This window comes from Prenolepis imparis, unplaced genomic scaffold (genome assembly GCF_030444845.1).
Source record: "Prenolepis imparis isolate NDT839.2.m4 unplaced genomic scaffold, iyPreImpa1.0 SCAF_3, whole genome shotgun sequence".
In the NCBI taxonomy this organism is placed as follows: domain Eukaryota; kingdom Metazoa; phylum Arthropoda; class Insecta; order Hymenoptera; family Formicidae; genus Prenolepis; species Prenolepis imparis.
Window position 1 is genome coordinate 20836644 of NW_028141161.1, and position 21597 is coordinate 20858240.

Here is a 21597-nt window from a genome sequence, read left to right on the forward strand (position 1 = left end):
GTACATTGACTGCACCTCAAAAATTCATCGATTATACATTTTAATAGTACATTGATTACAGAATCTTTTGGTACCATGCAGACACCAGCGTACAAATTTTTTAATACGATAAACATAAAATAAGGATGCGTCGCACAGGGTCCGCGTCAAAAAAGTATCAATTTCAATATTTTAAGACGAGCCAAAAATTCATCGATTATACATTTTAATAGTACATCGAATACAGAATCTTTTGGTACCAAGCAGACAACAGCGTACAAACTTTTTCATTTGCTATACATAAATTAAGGATGCGTCGCACAGGATCCGCGTCAATAAAGTATCAATTTCTAATATTTTAAGACGAGCCAAAAATTCATCGATTATACATTTTAATAGTACATCGATTACAGAATCTTTTGGTACCAAGCAGACAACAGCGTACAATTTTTTTAATACGATAACATAAAATAAGAATGCGTCGCACAGGGTTCGCGTAAAAAAAGTATCAATTTCTAATATTTTAAGACGAGCCAAAAATTCATCGATTATACATTTTAATAGTACATTTATTACAGAATCTTTTGGTACCATGCAGACGCCAGCGTACAAATTTTTTAATACGATAAACATAAAATAAGGATGCGTCGCACAGGATCCGCGTCAAAAAAGTATGAATTTCTAATATTTTAAGACGAGCCAAAAATTCATCGATTATACATTTTAATAGTACATCGATTAAAGAATCTTTTGGTACCAAGCAGACAACAGCGTACAAACTTTTTCATTTGCTATACATAAATTAAAGACGAGTCGCACAGGGTTCGCGTCAAAAAAGTATCAATTTCTAATATTTTAAGACGAGCCAAAAATTCATCGATTATACATTTTAATAGTACATTGATTACAGAATCTTTTGGTACCAAGCAAACAACAGCGTACAAATTTTTCATTTGCTATACATAAATTAAGGATGCGTCGCATAGGGTCAGCGGTAAAAAGGTATCGATTTCTAATATTTTAAGACGAGCCAAAAATTCATCGATTATACATTTTAATAGTACATTTATTACAGAATCTTTTGGTACCATGCAGACACCAGCGTACAAATTTTTTAATACGATAACATAAAATAAGGATGCGTCGCACAGGGTTCGCGTCAAAAAAGTATCAATTTCTAATATTTTAAGACGAGCCAAAAATTCATCGATTATATATTTTAATAGTACATTGATTACAGAATCATTTGGTACCAAACAGACACCAGCGTACACATTTTTTAACTTGATATACATAAAATAAGATTGCGTTGCATAGGGTCAGCGGTAAAAAAGTATCGATTTCTAATATTTTAAGACGAGCCAAAAATTCATCGATTATACATTTTAATAGTACATTGATTACAGAATCTTTTGGTACCATGCAGACACCAGCGTACAAATTTTTTAATACGATAAACATAAAATAAGGATGCGTCGCACAGGGTCCGCGTCAAAAAAGTATCAATTTCTAATATTTTAAGACGAGCCAAAAATTCATCGATTATACATTTTAATAGTACATTTATTACAGAATCTTTTGGTACCATGCAGACACCAGCGTACAAATTTTTTAATACGATAAACATAAAATAAGGATGCGTCGCACAGGGTCCGCGTCAAAAAAGTATCAATTTCTAATATTTTAAGACGAGCCAAAAATTCATCGATTATACATTTTAATAGTACATCGATCACAGAATCTTTTGGTACCAAGCAGACAACAGCGTACAAACTTTTTCATTTGCTATACATAAATTAAGGATGCGTCGCATAGGGTCAGCGGTAAAAAAGTATCGATTTCTAATATTTTAAGACGAGCCAAAAATTCATCGATTATACATTTTAATAGTACATTGATTACAGAATCTTTTGGTACCATGCAGACACCAGCGTACAAATTTTTTAATACGATAAACATAAAATAAGGATGCGTCGCACAGGGTCCGCGTCAAAAAAGTATCAATTTCTAATATTTTAAGACGAGCCAAAAATTCATCGATTATACATTTTAATAGTACATTTATTACAGAATCTTTTGGTACCATGCAGACACCAGCGTACAAATTTTTTAATACGATAAACATAAAATAAGGATGCGTCGCACAGGGTCCGCGTCAAAAAAGTATCAATTTCTAATATTTTAAGACGAGCCAAAAATTCATCGATTATACATTTTAATAGTACATCGATCACAGAATCTTTTGGTACCAAGCAGACAACAGCGTACAAACTTTTTCATTTGCTATACATAAATTAAGGATGCGTCGCATAGGGTCAGCGGTAAAAAAGTATCGATTTCTAATATTTTAAGACGAGCCAAAAATTCATCGATTATACATTTTAATAGTACATTTATTACAGAATCTTTTGGTACCATGCAGACACCAGCGTACAAATTTTTTAATACGATAAACATAAAATAAGGATGCGTCGCACAGGGTCCGCGTCAAAAAAGTATCAATTTCTAATATTTTAAGACGAGCCAAAAATTCATCGATTATACATTTTAATAGTACATCGATTACAGAATCTTTTGGTACCAAGCAGACAACAACGTACAAACTTTTTCATTTGCTATACATAAATTAAGGATGCGTCGCACAGGATCCGCGTCAAAAAAGTATCATATTCTAATATTACAAGACGAGCCAAAAATTCATCGATTATACATTTTAATAGTAAATCGATTACAGAATCTTTTGGTACCAAGCAGACAACAGCGTACAAACTTTTTCATTTGCTATACATAAATTAAGGATGCGTCGCACAGGGTCCGCGTCAAAAAAGTATCAATTTCTAATATTACAAGACGAGCCAAAAATTCATCGATTATACATTTTAATAGTAAATCGATTACAGAATCTTTTGGTACCAAGCAGACAACAGCGTACAAACTTTTTCATTTGCTATACATAAATTAAGGATGCGTCGCACAGGGTCCGCGTCAAAAAAGTATCAATTTCTAATATTTTAAGACGAGCCAAAAATTCATCGATTATACATTTTAATAGTACATTGATTACAGAATCTTTTGGTACCATGCAGACACCAGCGTACAAATTTTTTAATACGATAAACATAAAATAAGGATGCGTCGCACAGGGTCCGCGTCAAAAAAGTATCAATTTCTAGTATTTTAAGACGAGCCAAAAATTCATCGATTATACATTTTAATAGTACATCGATTACAGAATCTTTTGGTACCAAGCAGACAACAGCGTACAAAGTTTTTCATTTGCTATACATAAATTAAGGATGCGTCGCATAGGGTCAGCGGTAAAAAAGTATCGATTTCTAATATTTTAAGACGAGCCAAAAATTCATCGATTATACATTTTAATAGTACATTGATTACAGAATCTTTTGGTACCATGCAGACACCAGCGTACAAATTTTTTAATACGATAAACATAAAATAAGGATGCGTCGCACAGGGTCCGCGTCAAAAAAGTATCAATTTCTAGTATTTTAAGACGAGCCAAAAATTCATCGATTATACATTTTAATAGTACATCGATTACAGAATCTTTTGGTACCAAGCAGACAACAGCGTACAAAGTTTTTCATTTGCTATACATAAATTAAGGATGCGTCGCATAGGGTCAGCGGTAAAAAAGTATCGATTTCTAATATTTTAAGACGAGCCAAAAATTCATCGATTATACATTTGTTACGTCCGGCGGACTTCACGATTCTTTTCTTTCCCACGACCAAGGCGAAGTTTGTTGTTAGGTAAATAAGAAAGGAAGAAAAAAGATAATAATAATCTAAGCGGCACGTATATAATAAAACGAAAACGTGCCCAGCGAAACGGACAGCTGCAGATATCGTGAGCGACCGATAAATATTACAAAATCGGTAAATAAAAGAGACCAGGCGGAAAGATGCCGAAAGCGGATTCTTGCCGACACCCTCGCGAATAATAAGTTAAAATCACATATCGGCAAAACATAAAGACGGCGAGAACGCGCCGAAAGCAAATCCTTCCCTAGTAAAATTAGGGGAAAACAAATAATGAAAACGAAAGTGTGCAAAATAAGATAGCACACCTGCGGGTATTCTCGCGAGAAAGCGGCGAAAAATATAAAGATTAAAAAGATGCCACACGCATCGCCTCTCAGTAAACAAGCTCTAAGCCACACGCGAGGGCAATAAAGCGAGAACCCGCCGATAAAAGCGGCACTAACAAACGACAAATATCGCGATATAGGAAAAACTAACAACAAACACCGCCGCCGATATCGAAATCTCGAGAGGATAATAAAAATATAAACCTCAACAAATTCTCCATTGGTCAAAACCTAGGGCCCTAAACAAAAGCCCTGACCAATCCCGATAAACTTTTAAAGTCAAGAGACGCCTCCGGGACTGAAAGGGCGTTATTGAAAAATTCCCTATTCGTCAGGAAATATTAACAAACTAACGGGAAGGAGGAGCAAGAAGGTATATATACCCGTAACATCTCTCAGAGAATATCAATCTTTTCTCAAACCTACGCTCGCGGATCAATCGCGAAAAGTTGTATCACCATCCTTCGAGAGAATCTCGAACTCGTGAGCATTCGCAGTGACATTTGTGAAATCATCGTGTGCCCAGTGCTCACCGAGTACGACGATTTTCGCGAGTGAACAACTGCGAGTGGAACACCATCCTCACGGAGGAGTCCGTAGCCAGATTCACACCTGGAATAATTAACATCTACCTGCGCACTCCATAAGTAGTAAGTTATCAAGCACGCTACATCTCCACCCTTACTAATAATACTTAAAATAATTCTGGGACTTCAATTAAATTATAATTGTTTTCCTTTTTAATTTATTAATTTATTATCCTTGTTATTTTTTTTTTTTTTTTTATTTTTTTTTTTTTTTTTTTTTTTTTTTTTTTTTATCCAAGGAGACGACCCTCGCGAACCGCTGTTAAATTGGCGCGAAACCGGCGTAATAGGCGGTTAAAGAAAGCGTTGGCACGGAGTCTGGCTGCGGGCGAAACCTTCGGCTCCCTAGAAAAAATTAACACACCGATCCATACAGAGACAACTAATACATATCACCCTACGGTCTCTCCTATTTCCTCACCCGAACATATAGAAACCCCGCTGACGCCGTCTCCCGCTACCTCTGCTTCTGCAGAATTTTTCGATTCCCCGCGAACTCCTTCTCCTCTTTCTCCCGAACCCGCTATACCTCAGCGGGCCCCTTCCCCTCACTCCTCTGTTTCCTCTGAGGACGCCGATTCTCCGCGGAGCCCTTCTCCCTTTCTTCCCCCTGCTTCTCCCGAACGCCCTGAGCCACCTAGATCTCCGTCTCCGGCTCCCTCAACAATCACCCTTGAAGATTCTCCTCCCTCATCCCCAACGTCCTCGGTAAATAGGGAACATCCGGAAGGGTTTGAGGTAGTAGATATCAGCGACGACGATTCCGAAGAATCAGAATCGCCTGCCAAGCTCTCATACGAGCAATTCAGAGCTTGGCTGATAAACCAGCTCCCAGGGATACGAGAAGTCCCTGAGGAAGCTTTCACGATTGGTCCAGGCCCCGTAGACCACGAGGCCTTACGCGAATTTCTAGAGACCACCGATAGGAATAACATCATCCCCTGGTATGTTCCCGGGCGAAGATATCCTTTAGCCGTCCCTGCACACCTTCTCCTACGAACCTATCCCCCCTCCACCGCCATAATTACCGAACTCATATAACCTAGAAGTCTCTCTTACACGCACACACATGGACACTAATTTTATATACCTATTACCATTTAAATTATTGTAACCACCAATCGGGACCCTAAAATTTAAACAATAACTCTTACCCCTTTCTGCCCCGATTGAAGACCTCCGTACTAATGTATCACCCGCGACACATACACATACATTCACTCTTCATTAGCAACTAAGTCCGTCAATAATATTATTATGTATATAAATTCTTTCGTCTTTATATTAGGAATAAATTTATAAATTTCAAAATAAATGATTTTCATTTATTAATAACCCGTTCCCACTTATTCCCGTAAACCAGGATCGCACAAGGTCCCATCCTGCGTAAAAGAGATTAAATTCTCTTGCCAAAAAGGGACCACCGAGCGAACGGCCCTTTAAATAGAGTAAGAGCGACCCTTGCGGTCGTTGACCTATTTGGGCCCAGACGTTCGTTCGGGTCGAACAGACGGATAGTCTGCCGTCGTTCGAAAAGATAAATTTAGTTACGTCCTTCCTTTCGACTCTTCCTTCCTTGAGTCTGGACGTAACATAAATAAAATTTGGGGGCTCGTCCGGGATAGAAATGTGCGATTCCTGGTAGCGGTAATGAGTAAAGGAACAAGAGGTCAAACTGATAAAGATCAAATAGAAGAACTATATAAAACTGCATTAACAACACCACATAGAACACGCAAATCTAAATCTAAACCATCTGATTCCGAATTAATTCACACATCCACACCTTTAGTACCTTCAACTTCGACATCTCGCCAAATAAAATTTTCGTTAAAAGATCCTTCCTCAGAATTCGATTTAACTGAAAATACTTTAGTAGCCGAATCGCCCGAGCCAGATTCCGACGATTCCACCGATATAACTACTGAAACAATAAAAGATCAAATCGAAAAATTTGATATCGAAAGCGATCCCGAAAATTTACTTTCTTTTAACATGGCGCAACCTAACCCCTTTGCTACCTTAAAATACGCGGTAGACGCCGTCCCCTTTTTTGACGGTAGTAACATTCCGCTAAATTATTTTATCGAGGGTTGCGAGGAAGCGAAAGCTATGCTTCCTAAGGAAGCAGAGGCTCAATTTACTAAAATTATAAGAACTAGAATAGTGGGAGAAGCGCGTCGAACAATTCGGGATGAAGATTTTGATACTGTATTGCAATTAACTACTTATTTAAAGAAAATTTATGGACCCACTAAAAATGTATATCAGTTACAAGGAGAACTAGGATGTATTTATCAAAGGAATGAAGAGGATGTCGTCACTTACGCAAATAGAGTTAAATTACTTGGAAAACAAATATTGGAAGCATATCGAAGTTCCGGTCACATTTTACCCAATCAAAATATAAAAACAACGGTAGAAAAAGACATGTGTAAGTGTTTTATTAGAGGGCTAAAGCCTGAAATAGAGCAAAGAATCGCTAGAGATTTAGACGTACAAGAAACTGTCGCCGACGCCCTAAGGATAGAAAGAGAGCTTCGAGAGATGACAGATTTGCGCCAAGGCCAAGGCGTTAAAACAGGCCAATCACCGTACACTAATCAAGTGCGGGAAATCTGTCAGATCTGTTTCAAAGAGGGACATGCCGCAAGTAGTTGTAGGAAGCTCGTTCAATTTTCCTTACAAGGGCACGATTTTCAAACGAATAACGGAACGGAGATTTTAATTTGCCAAATATGCAAAAAACGCGGCCACAGTGCGGATAAATGTCGCCAACGCGATCCTCGCGCTCGTCAATCAGTAAACGTAATTCAAGAAAAAATTACTATATGTCAATTATGTTCAAAAACCGGCCACGACGCCAAATCATGCCGACAAACTACTTCCCAACAACAAATTAATAAATCGGTTACTTGTCAATGGTGTGAAAGGCCTGGCCATTCGGCTAGTAATTGTTGGAAAAAACAGAACGAGGAAAGAAGTTTGGAAAGTAGATCGAAAGTTTCATGCCAACTTTGCGATAAATTCGGACACTCCGCTAAGGATTGTCGTGTTAAAATAAATCAACAACTGACAACGAAGAACGATACATTCTGCAGATATTGTAAAGAACAAGGCCATCTCCTTGAAAATTGTCAGTTACGCAACGCAAGTAATAATCGTCGAAAAGAAAATAATCAGGGAAACTACACAGGTCCCTCGGGGTCGGGTGCACAACGGGGGACCGGACAGACTTCACACCCGTCGACATCTCAAGAAGTCAAGTAGGCCGTCAAACCATCGACATACGACCCGTAACAGTAAACCTCGATAAACATAGTCGCGTGCCTACTGTTCAGGTCCAAATTAACGAAATACCATCGCAAATAACCTTTCTATTAGACACGGGATCCGGACCAAATATAATCAAGGAAAATTTTATACCTAAAACTCTAAAAATTAACTATACAAATATATTAAAATTAAATGGTATAAATAATCATCCCGTATATACGCTCGGAGAAGTCGCTTTAAATCTCCTTGGAATTCCGATATCTTTCCATTTAGTATCTCGCGACTTTCCGATTCCACAATCCGGAATATTGGGAAATGATTTCTTTAAACAAACATCATCGAAAATAGATTACGCTCAAGGATATCTGACCGTATCCGAAGTTAACATACCGTTTTTCTCACCGGAATCTATAATAGTGTCTCCGAGATCCGAATCATTATTTTATGTAAGGATAGAAAACCCCGAAATAAAGGTGGGATATATACCAAAATTAAAAATAGAACATGGAATTTACTTAGGAGACACTATTGTAGAGAACATCTCCGGAAAAGCATATCTCAATGTTATAAGTACTTTAGACGAAGAAGTGGAAGTCCGCGTACCCACTTTGCGTTTAAAGCCGTTGGATCAATTATTTGACGACCATAAATCCGACTGTCCGACGGTCAACAATTACGATGAAGTTTCATCTATAAACGAAGAACCAATGAACACCAACGAAACTTATATTGATATCGAAGACGAAGAAGAAATTTTCGAGGATGAAGGAAAATTTACGGAAATAACTCGAAGGACAAACAAAATTAATGTTGACAAGGGGAATAAAAATTCTCCTGAAAATTTTAATAATTCAAAAATCCTTGGAGAGGGAAGTTACCAAACCTCTCCTGAAAATTTTAATAATTCGAAAATCCTTGGAGAGGGAAGTTACCAAACCTCTCCTGAAAATTTTAATAATTCGAAAATTCTTGGAGAGGGAAGTTACCAAACCTCTCCTGAAATTTCATATAATCCAACAATTAACGGAGAGGGAAGTTACCCAACCTCTCTTGAAAAATTGAATAATTCTAGTAAAGGGAAAAATTATCAAATCTCTCTCAAAAATTTAAATGATTCAAAATCCCTTGGAGAGGGAAGTTACCAAACCTCTCCTGGAGGGGATATTTCTAGAATTTCGGAGGGAAATTTCCAAACCTCGACAGAAAATTCTAGCTCCGTCAATTGCGAGGAGGGAAGTTACCAAACCTCACTACGCGATTTGACACAATCTTGTTCTAATTTAAGAGAGAAAAATTCCTTATCAATTCTAGATATCAAATTTCCGAAAGTTGGATTATTCACAGAAGACCACAATGACAAATTAAAGTCATCTCATGTCACTATAAAAGACCTTCTTGAAAAGGCACAAAAATATTTAAATATTGAAAAATTAAACATTAAAAACTCTAAACGCATGAAAAACAGAACCAAACCGTCTTCGAAAGTTTCGACGTCTTTATTAAATAAATCGCAAGAAATTATAGATAAATTTATGCGAAAACGAAAATCTAAACATAAAAGAAAACAACAACAAATTAACGATGCAAGCAACGATTTGCATAATTGCCTGGTGGTTTCCGAGAAAAAGGAGAAAGACCGCTTTATACAAATTACCGAATTATTACGATTGGAACATCTAAATGAAAAGGAACAAGAAAGTGTAAAGAAATTAATAACAAACAGTCAAAACCAATTTCATATTCCCGGAGAAAATTTAACTGCAACTCATGTACTCCAACATCAAATACCAACCACAGATGATCGACCAATTAACACTCGTCAATACAGATTCCCGCAACTACATAAGGAAGAAATAAACAAGCAGGTAGAGGAACTGTTAGAAGGAGGACATCGCGGCGTCACTAAGACATACAATAGAATAAAACACAATTACTATTGGGAAAACTTAAAACTAGACGTTCAAAGATACATACAACAATGTTTGCAGTGCCAACTGAGAAAATTAGTACGCGTCAAAACAAAACAGCCTATGATAATCACAGACACACCAGGCTCTTCTTTCGACAAGGTAGCCATGGATATTGTCGGACCTTTACCCAAGACAGAAAGAAACAGCGAATACATTTTGACCTTACAAGATCAGCTGACCAAATACTGTATGGGTATACCATTACAAAACCAAACCTCCGAAACTATCGCAGAAGCTTTCGTAGATCGTTTCATCTGCATATTCGGAGCGCCAAAGGCAATATTAACGGATCAAGGAAGAAATTTTATCAGTGATTTAATGAGGAAAATCGCAAAATTATTTAAAATTCGTAAATTTCGTACTACTGCCTTCCACCCACAATCTAACGGATCTTTGGAAAGATCGCATCACGCATTAGGAGAATATTTAAAACAATACGCAAACGAACAAAAACAGTGGGATAGATGGATAAGCCTTGCAATGTTCAATTATAATACTAATGTACACGAAGCAACCAGACATACACCGTACGAATTAGTCTTCGGAAAAATAGCCAGAATTCCTTCGAACGAGCTTTTACCTCCAAGCGACCAATTAGCGAATTACAACGATTATCTAGTAAACCTCGTTACACAACTTCATACAATTCAAGGAAATGCTCGTGAAAACGTTATCGAAGCAAAACACAGATCGAAGAAATATTACGATAGAAAGATTAACCCCCAAACCTTTAAACCAGGAGACCATGTATTTCTCTTAAAGGGGCCAAAACCCGGAAAATTCGGGGATCACTATACAGGACCTCATGAAGTACTGGAAATATTAAATAAAAATAATGTAAAAATTAGAATAAAGAAAAATAGCCGAATCGTGCATCCTAATCGATTGCGAATTTCCTACATTAAAACCACTAAATAATCAACAAAAAGGATTAATTTTCCACAAAAATAAATGTTTTTTTTTTTTATATATATATATATATATATATATATATATATAAAATACAAAATATAATATTAATAAAAATAAAGTAGAAATACATAAAGGTTATAAGAGGAAAAAGATACACACACCTACAAAAATAATTAATATTTCAGATGGATCGCAAATTCAGACGAATAATCGCAATATTAATAATACTAGCAGTATACCTGCATCCAACACATGGGCTAATAGGATATGACTGTGGATCTTCCTCCGCAAACCTAACCACGCTATCACTGTTAAACATCGAGGAATGCGATATCCCTCGTAAAGAAATTAAACCGGATCAAGTTTACGTGCAGCTGTTACAAATTAATGAATTCGAAGCAGTGCACGTAATACAGTGCAAAGTTGAAATCGACCGATTAGTCAAGAAATGCGGAATGTTTTCTCACACAATGGATGTACATAACGGAAAATATTCATATATAGAAGAAATAACTCGCGAGGCTTGCAGGCGAATGCATAGTTACGGAAGTTATCAAGTAGGAAGCACTCTTATCTCAGGACTTAAATCCAATAGCACAATAACCAGACCGATTACGTTAGCTGGTCAAGTAGACAACTACGGCGAATGCCACGGAGGAGCATACTCAGATCCTTACGGAACATGGTCGGATGTCATTGTAGTCGGAACTGTAAAAATCACATTACAGGATTACACTGCCGACGTACGCATCAACACTAATAAAGTACAACTCAGATCCGGCATTACTTGCCAACTCGGCTCTACACATTGCATAGACATCGAAGGAGGAGACACGTATTGGAATACCGTACCTGCAGGTCCCTGTAAATTTAATAACTATGGAATATTATTCGAGGGGTACGCCTACAAAATAATTGACGACGAGCAAGGCCAAACAGTATATTCTCTCACCACACAAGACACAATATTCGCCCTAACCAGTAAAGGCAAACAAGATGTCTGCGGATATTCGATAATACGTACCGAACATCCTAAATTAATGATTTTCGAAACTGTACGAGGAACCGTCGTTTTCAAAAAACAATCGCGCGTTTCAAATCTCGATATCTTCACGTACATGAATTCTAAGTTTGTTTACGTGGAAAAACATATTCGCACGCAAATTAATCAACTTTACCATGACATTTTATTACAACAATGTAATTTAGAGCAACGAATGCTACAAAACGCTTTGGCCATAGCCACACAATCTCCAGATATTTTTGCATATCATCTAATGAAAGGGCCCGGCTATATGGCTCTACTAGCTGGAGAGGTTATTCACATCGTAAAATGCGTACCCGTCGAAGTCAAGCTCGCTCAAACAAACCGATGCTACAACCAACTACCCGTGCTTCGGGAAAATCAAACGTATTATTTAACTCCACAAACGCACATATTATTGCAACAAGGAACGCAAACCACTTGTAACACATTAGCACCCGCCATGTATCAGCTAGGAGATTCTTGGTACAAATTTATGCCAAGACCAGTGGATACCATACCGCCGGTCACTATAAAACCATTGACTAAGCCTGTATGGAAATACATCAGCCCAGGATCGCTCGCCACCAGCGGTATATACACGGAAACAGATTTAAAGGACCTACGAGATCATATAATGTTTCCAGCCGAACGACCTGCCGTCCTCAACTCCCTAGCGAGAGGGGTGATGGGAAAAACCATATCCCTGGAAGGGGGATCAATCTCCAATTTACTTGATACAAACACCATAGAAAAAATAGCAATATCTACATGGAACAAATTCTGGAATAAATTTCTATTTTTCGGGAATCTCAGCGCTGGACTAATCGGAATATACCTGAGCATCAGAGTCATAAAACTGACGCTAGACACAATAGTACACGGCTACGCCTTACACACAGTGTACGGGTGGTCCTTGTACCTGCTAGGAGCCCTATGGGACTCCCTAACACATCTACTAATACATTTGAAAACAAGGCAATCGAAAAAATCGAAAGCCAGCGTGCCGGTTCCCTATACCCAAAATAACGAGACACCTGAAACCATCCACACGGAAAACAACACAACTCCAACAGCTACCTACCCCCTCCTCCCCCCACGGGAAGATACTACATATACCTTGGAGCTTAAAGAAGCGAAATTTTAACGAGCAAGGCATACCGCCAATTACAATAACCCCCCCCCGGTTTTCTTCACATATCAAGCAAGGCATACCGCCAATTACAATAACCCCCCCCCGGTTTTCTTCACATATCAAGCAAGGCATACCGCCAATTACAATAACCCCCCCCCGGTTTTCTTCACATATCAAGCAAGGCATACCGCCAACACAATAAACCCCCTTTTTGGATCTCCCCATGCACCAAAAACAGTAAAATTTTTTTTTATATACAGAAATGGAAACCTCTTACATCGACACTGAATTCTTGACTCGCGGTCGCCTGAAGGTGACCGTGGTAAGAGCGGAATCACCCTTGCTGTTTTGGGTACAACTAAAAAATAGCGCAAGGGAACTCCTGGAAATGGAAGAAGAAATCCAATTCCGGATGGATAGGAGAGCCAATTCATTGCTCGTATACCCTCACCATATGAAGGAGGACTTAGAGGTCGTGGTTAAAGACAAGAAAGGATGGAAGCGAGGGTTTATACAAAGCATAAATAAAAACACTTGGTTGGTCAAAATAATGCTCGGCGACTGGGGAAGAACAGTGTGGCGCCGTATGAGCGAAGTGTATCACCTAGAAGACCGTTTTAAGGGGGTATCCTGGCAAGCCATAATATGTGGATTAGCCCACACCGCAGCCCCTAATGGTAGGCAAACGTGGCCAATAATGACACGAGACCTGTGTCGACTCCTTTTAGAGGGACAAGATGGATGGATAAATATAGTCCATCCTCTAAGAAAGGGTGCGGCCCTGGTGAAACTCCATATGGAGACCACCAAAATGTTCGATAGAGCATATAACTTTAGGGACGCGCTAATTCGGATTGGCCACGCCGAACTTTGCACAAAAATCACCGCCGACGTGGAACCCTCAGTCTAAAAAAAAAAAAAAAAAAAAAAAAAAAAAAAAAAAAAAAAAAAAAAAAAAATATATATATATATATAACCAGAATTATGTATTAACTTAGAGTTATTGTAGCATTTAAATAATTCTATATATTCTAAATTTTTATTACTCCACTATTCATTTGAAATCTGAATTGTGTATTAATTCAGAATTACTCTAGTGTTTAACAATAAGTATTCCTATAGACCCTAAATTTTCTTTACCTTACTACTACTTCGTTTGAATTTTGAATTATGTATTAGTTAGAATTACGCAAGCGTTTAAGTACTCCCATATATCCCAAATATTAATTACTATTATCATTAGTCACTATATCACCCTACCTTTCCTCTTTATATTATGTACTTCTTTTGCATATTATAATTATAGCGTCATTATTGATGCTACACATTATCATATCATATTATTTTTTTTTTTTTGTATTAATTACTATTAGACCATATATATATATTGAATCGTTATTGGTAATATTTCAACATTTGCGTTCTTAGATTTCAGTTTTTTTGTATACTTATCATGAATATATGTGTTTCTTCTTTAATTACATGCGCAAATTTATACCTTATACTTAACCTCATAATAATAATACTTTGTAAACAAGTGGAACCATTTTCTATCTTAATTACATCATTATCGTCAAAACATACTGCCTGATCATCGGTTGCAGTATAACAATGCCAGTATATCACCATCTTCAATGGACACCCGAGATGCCGGAAGAAGTACGCCAAGGCCCAATCGACGGTGTTAAACCAGGAGACCACCCCGAAACATACCGAAATCTAACAGAACTCCGGTGTGTTACATTAATGGAGGGTGAAATCTATCAAGATACGACTGACTGCAGCAAAATTTGTCAAGAATGCTATGGTAAAATATCAGCCGAGGAAAACCAAGAATATGCAACAATACCACCGCATAATTTGGTCCACGAAATATCAGCTGGCGACCAAACAAATTGCACTAAATGCAATAAAGTAATAGTAACAATCAAACCGGCAATAAACTGCAGGGACTGCATAGAAGAATATCTATACGTCGACCAGACATACTTGGCCGAAGGCTGGGGTCAAGCTGTGATCCCCAGAGGGGTAGAAGAGCAATAAAAGGAAGGGACCTGCTACTTGACACCAGAGAACTGACATTTACTACTGACGAAAATCAGGCAGATAAAAACGTGCCTAAATTCTTTTCTTTTCTTTATATATAACATATATATATTTTATATATATATATATCCCTCTATTTTCATTAGAATTTTCATACGATAGAAAAAGGGCTCCACACCAGCGTTACATGTATTAGCGGTACTAAATTTAAATAAATAAGTACAATTAAAAATAAGCTATAAGTAAATTGTATAAAAAGCGAGGAAAGGACGAAAGAACAAAGGAAGGGGTTATGGTGGTCGCCTTTTCTTTCCTCCTTTTCTACAAAATATTTAAATAGTAATTAGGAACTCAAAGAAACACATTTAATAAAAACAGAATTAAATGTGAGTCTTTCTACCAAATCGGCAAGTCGTGGCAAGAAAAGAATCGAATTATTCCTCACAGATTCTTTTTGCAAATGTTGTGTTTTTACACCCCCAACATTTGTCTAAGGCGGGGGGTGTTACGTCCGGCGGACTTCACGATTCTTTTCTTTCCCACGACCAAGGCGAAGTTTGTTGTTAGGTAAATAAGAAAGGAAGAAAAAAGATAATAATAATCTAAGCGGCACGTATATAATAAAACGAAAACGTGCCCAGCGAAACGGACAGCTGCAGATATCGTGAGCGACCGATAAATATTACAAAATCGGTAAATAAAAGAGACCAGGCGGAAAGATGCCGAAAGCGGATTCTTGCCGACACCCTCGCGAATAATAAGTTAAAATCACATATCGGCAAAACATAAAGACGGCGAGAACGCGCCGAAAGCAAATCCTTCCCTAGTAAAATTAGGGGAAAACAAATAATGAAAACGAAAGTGTGCAAAATAAGATAGCACACCTGCGGGTATTCTCGCGAGAAAGCGGCGAAAAATATAAAGATTAAAAAGATGCCACACGCATCGCCTCTCAGTAAACAAGCTCTAAGCCACACGCGAGGGCAATAAAGCGAGAACCCGCCGATAAAAGCGGCACTAACAAACGACAAATATCGCGATATAGGAAAAACTAACAACAAACACCGCCGCCGATATCGAAATCTCGAGAGGATAATAAAAATATAAACCTCAACAAATTCTCCATTGGTCAAAACCTAGGGCCCTAAACAAAAGCCCTGACCAATCCCGATAAACTTTTAAAGTCAAGAGACGCCTCCGGGACTGAAAGGGCGTTATTGAAAAATTCCCTATTCGTCAGGAAATATTAACAAACTAACGGGAAGGAGGAGCAAGAAGGTATATATACCCGTAACATCTCTCAGAGAATATCAATCTTTTCTCAAACCTACGCTCGCGGATCAATCGCGAAAAGTTGTATCACCATCCTTCGAGAGAATCTCGAACTCGTGAGCATTCGCAGTGACATTTGTGAAATCATCGTGTGCCCAGTGCTCACCGAGTACGACGATTTTCGCGAGTGAACAACTGCGAGTGGAACACCATCCTCACGGAGGAGTCCGTAGCCAGATTCACACCTGGAATAATTAACATCTACCTGCGCACTCCATAAGTAGTAAGTTATCAAGCACGCTACATCTCCACCCTTACTAATAATACTTAAAATAATTCTGGGACTTCAATTAAATTATAATTGTTTTCCTTTTTAATTTATTAATTTATTATCCTTGTTAAATTCTAACTTCGAAAAACTGTCCTTTCTTCCCCCATCCTTATCTCTCTCTCTCTCTCGAAATCACTGTGGATTTCCCGCGATAGCGGAGCAATCCGTGATTTCTATCATCCCCTTACCTTTTGAAATCACTCCGGATTTCCCGCGATAGCGGAGCAATCCGTGATTTCTTCCATCTCCTCTTTCTCTCGAAATCACTCTGGATTTCCCGCGATAGCGGAGCAATCCGTGATTTCTATCATCCCCTTACCTTTTGAAATCACTCCGGATTTCCCGCGATAGCGGAGCAATCCGTGATTTCTTCCATCTCCTCTTTCTCTCGAAATCACTCTGGATTTCCCGCGATAGCGGAGCAATCCGTGATTTCTATCATCCCCTTACCTTTTGAAATCACTCCGGATTTCCCGCGATAGCGGAGCAATCCGTGATTTCTTCCATCTCCTCTTTCTCTCGAAATCACTCTGGATTTCCCGCGATAGCGGAGCAATCCGTGATTTCTATCATCCCCTTACCTTTTGAAATCACTCCGGATTTCCCGCGATAGCGGAACAATCCGTGATTTACTCTCTCTCACTCTCTATCTCTCTCTCTCTCTCTCTCTCTCTCTCTCTCTTGAATGAACAAATAAGTAATACAATAACTAACTAAATTATTAAATAATTAAAATATCAAAATTATATAAAAATAAATATATATATATATATATTTTTTTTTTTTCTCTTACAAGAACTCCCAGAGTTATTTTTCAGTAAAAACTCTTCTTGCCCGGTTACTTTATTATTCGCTCTCGTAGTGGAAAATCCAAGGAGACGACCCTCGCGAACCGCTGTTAAATTGGCGCGAAACCGGCGTAATAGGCGGTTAAAGAAAGCGTTGGCACGGAGTCTGGCTGCGGGCGAAACCTTCGGCTCCCTAGAAAAAATTAACACACCGATCCATACAGAGACAACTAATACATATCACCCTACGGTCTCTCCTATTTCCTCACCCGAACATATAGAAACCCCGCTGACGCCGTCTCCCGCTACCTCTGCTTCTGCAGAATTTTTCGATTCCCCGCGAACTCCTTCTCCTCTTTCTCCCGAACCCGCTATACCTCAGCGGGCCCCTTCCCCTCACTCCTCTGTTTCCTCTGAGGACGCCGATTCTCCGCGGAGCCCTTCTCCCTTTCTTCCCCCTGCTTCTCCCGAACGCCCTGAGCCACCTAGATCTCCGTCTCCGGCTCCCTCAACAATCACCCTTGAAGATTCTCCTCCCTCATCCCCAACGTCCTCGGTAAATAGGGAACATCCGGAAGGGTTTGAGGTAGTAGATATCAGCGACGACGATTCCGAAGAATCAGAATCGCCTGCCAAGCTCTCATACGAGCAATTCAGAGCTTGGCTGATAAACCAGCTCCCAGGGATACGAGAAGTCCCTGAGGAAGCTTTCACGATTGGTCCAGGCCCCGTAGACCACGAGGCCTTACGCGAATTTCTAGAGACCACCGATAGGAATAACATCATCCCCTGGTATGTTCCCGGGCGAAGATATCCTTTAGCCGTCCCTGCACACCTTCTCCTACGAACCTATCCCCCCTCCACCGCCATAATTACCGAACTCATATAACCTAGAAGTCTCTCTTACACGCACACACATGGACACTAATTTTATATACCTATTACCATTTAAATTATTGTAACCACCAATCGGGACCCTAAAATTTAAACAATAACTCTTACCCCTTTCTGCCCCGATTGAAGACCTCCGTACTAATGTATCACCCGCGACACATACACATACATTCACTCTTCATTAGCAACTAAGTCCGTCAATAATATTATTATGTATATAAATTCTTTCGTCTTTATATTAGGAATAAATTTATAAATTTCAAAATAAATGATTTTCATTTATTAATAACCCGTTCCCACTTATTCCCGTAAACCAGGATCGCACAAGGTCCCATCCTGCGTAAAAGAGATTAAATTCTCTTGCCAAAAAGGGACCACCGAGCGAACGGCCCTTTAAATAGAGTAAGAGCGACCCTTGCGGTCGTTGACCTATTTGGGCCCAGACGTTCGTTCGGGTCGAACAGACGGATAGTCTGCCGTCGTTCGAAAAGATAAATTTAGTTACGTCCTTCCTTTCGACTCTTCCTTCCTTGAGTCTGGACGTAACACATTTTAATAGTACATTTATTACAGAATCTTTTGGTACCATGCAGACACCAGCGTACAAATTTTTTAATACGATAAACATAAAATAAGGATGCGTCGCACAGGGTCCGCGTCAAAAAAGTATCATATTCTAATATTACAAGACGAGCCAAAAATTCATCGATTATACATTTTAATAGTAAATCGATTACAGAATCTTTTGGTACCAAGCAGACAACAGCGTACAAACTTTTTCATTTGCTATACATAAATTAAGGATGCGTCGCACAGGATCCGCGTCAAAAAAGTATCATATTCTAATATTACAAGACGAGCCAAAAATTCATCGATTATACATTTTAATAGTAAATCGATTACAGAATCTTTTGGTACCAAGCAGACAACAGCGTACAAACTTTTTCATTTGCTATACATAAATTAAGGATGCGTCGCACAGGGTCCGCGTCAAAAAAGTATCAATTTCTAATATTACAAGACGAGCCAAAAATTCATCGATTATACATTTTAATAGTAAATCGATTACAGAATCTTTTGGTACCAAGCAGACAACAGCGTACAAACTTTTTCATTTGCTATACATAAATTAAGGATGCGTCGCACAGGGTCCGCGTCAAAAAAGTATCAATTTCTAATATTTTAAGACGAGCCAAAAATTCATCGATTATACATTTTAATAGTACATTGATTACAGAATCTTTTGGTACCATGCAGACACCAGCGTACAAATTTTTTAATACGATAAACATAAAATAAGGATGCGTCGCACAGGGTCCGCGTCAAAAAAGTATCAATTTCTAGTATTTTAAGACGAGCCAAAAATTCATCGATTATACATTTTAATAGTACATCGATTACAGAATCTTTTGGTACCAAGCAGACAACAGCGTACAAAGTTTTTCATTTGCTATACATAAATTAAGGATGCGTCGCATAGGGTCAGCGGTAAAAAAGTATCGATTTCTAATATTTTAAGACGAGCCAAAAATTCATCGATTATACATTTTAATACTACATTTATTACAGAATCTTTTGGTACCATGCAGACACCAGCGTACAAATTTTTTAATACGATAAACATAAAATAAGGATGCGTCGCACAGGGTCCGCGTCAAAAAAGTATCAATTTCAAATATTTTAAGACGAGCCAAAAATTCATCGATTATACATTTTAATAGTACATCGATTACAGAATCTTTTGGTACCAAGCAGACAACAGCGTACAAACTTTTTCATTTGCTATACATAAATTAAGGATGCGTCGCACAGGGTCCGCGTCAAAAAAGTATCGATTTCTAATATTTTAAGACGAGCCAAAAATTCATCGATTATACATTTTAATAGTACATTTATTACAGAATCTTTTGGTACCATGCAGACACCAGCGTACAAATTTTCTAATACGATAAACATAAAATAAGGATGCGTCGCAAAGGGTCCGCGTCAAAAAAGTATCAATTTCTAATATTTTAAGACGAGCCAAAAATTCATCGATTATACATTTTAATAGTACATCGATTACAGAATCTTTTGGTACCAAGCAGACAACAGCGTACAAACTTTTTCATTTGCTATACATAAATTTAGGATGCGTCGCATAGGGTCAGCGGTAAAAAGGTATCGATTTCTAATATTTTAAGACGAGCCAAAAATTCATCGATTATACATTTTAATAGTACATCGATTACAGAATCTTTTGGTACCATGCAGACAGCAGCGTACAAATTTTTTAATACGATAAACATAAAATAAGGATGCGTCGCACAGGGTCCGCGTCAAAAAAGTATCAATTTCTAATATTTTAAGACGAGCCAAAAATTCATCGATTATACATTTTAATAGTACATCGATCACAGAATCTTTTGGTACCAAGCAGACAACAGCGTACAAACTTTTTCATTTGCTATACATAAATTAAGGATGCGTCGCACAGGATCCGCGTCAAAAAGTATCAATTTCTAATATTACAAGACGAGCCAAAAATTCATCGATTATACATTTTAATAGTAAATCGATTACAGAATCTTTTGGTACCATGCAGACACCAGCGTACAAATTTTTTAATACGATAAACATAAAATAAGGATGCGTCGCACAGGGTCCGCGTCAAAAAAGTATCAATTTCTAGTATTTTAAGACGAGCCAAAAATTCATCGATTATACATTTTAATAGTACATCGATTACAGAATCTTTTGGTACCAAGCAGACAACAGCGTACAATGTTTTTCATTTGCTATACATAAATTAAGGATGCGTCGCATAGGGTCAGCGGTAAAAAAGTATCGATTTCTAATATTTCAAGACGAGCCAAAAATACATCGATTATACATTTTAATACTACATTTATTACAGAATCTTTTGGTACCATGCAGACACCAGCGTACAAATTTTTTAATACGATAAACATAAAATAAGGATGCGTCGCACAGGGTTCGCGTCAAAAAAGTATCAATTTCTAATATTTTAAGACGAGCCAAAAATTCATCGATTATATATTTTAATAGTACATTGATTACAGAATCATTTGGTACCAAACAGACAACAGCGTACAAACTTTTTCATTTGCTATACATAAATTAAGGATGCGTCGCATAGGGTCAGCGGTAAAAAAGTATCGATTTCTAATATTTTAAGACGAGCCAAAAATTCATCGATTATATATTTTAATAGTACATTGATTACAGAATCATTTGGTACCAAACAGACAACAGCGTACAAACTTTTTCAT

At 37.9% G+C, this 21597-nt stretch overlaps 2 protein-coding genes across 4 annotated transcripts; both read left to right on the forward strand.

Annotated features, from left to right (window-relative positions):
• Positions 1 to 3695: 3695 nt before the first annotated feature.
• LOC145933488 (uncharacterized) lies at positions 3696 to 17577 on the forward strand. Of its 3 annotated transcripts, none has more exons than XM_083033221.1 (2): positions 3696 to 4740; positions 11021 to 16761. In XM_083033221.1, the coding sequence occupies exon 2, from the start codon at positions 11021 to 11023 to the stop codon at positions 13004 to 13006; it is 1986 nt and encodes a 661-aa protein (XP_082889347.1). In that variant the 5' UTR covers positions 3696 to 4740; the 3' UTR covers positions 13007 to 16761. The 3 variants fall into 3 exon arrangements, 2 of the variants coding, with proteins under 2 accessions (XP_082889347.1, XP_082889348.1); XR_014424870.1 differs by lacking the exon at positions 3696 to 4740 and adding an exon at positions 17506 to 17577 and having other exon boundaries at positions 10944 to 16595; XM_083033222.1 differs by lacking the exon at positions 3696 to 4740 and having other exon boundaries at positions 10944 to 12331; positions 13599 to 16761.
• Positions 6062 to 9835, forward strand: LOC145933489 (uncharacterized). The gene has a single exon (XM_083033223.1). It carries the CDS (start codon positions 6328 to 6330, stop codon positions 7945 to 7947), a length of 1620 nt encoding a protein of 539 aa, XP_082889349.1. The 5' UTR covers positions 6062 to 6327; the 3' UTR covers positions 7948 to 9835.
• Positions 17578 to 21597: the final 4020 nt, after the last annotated feature.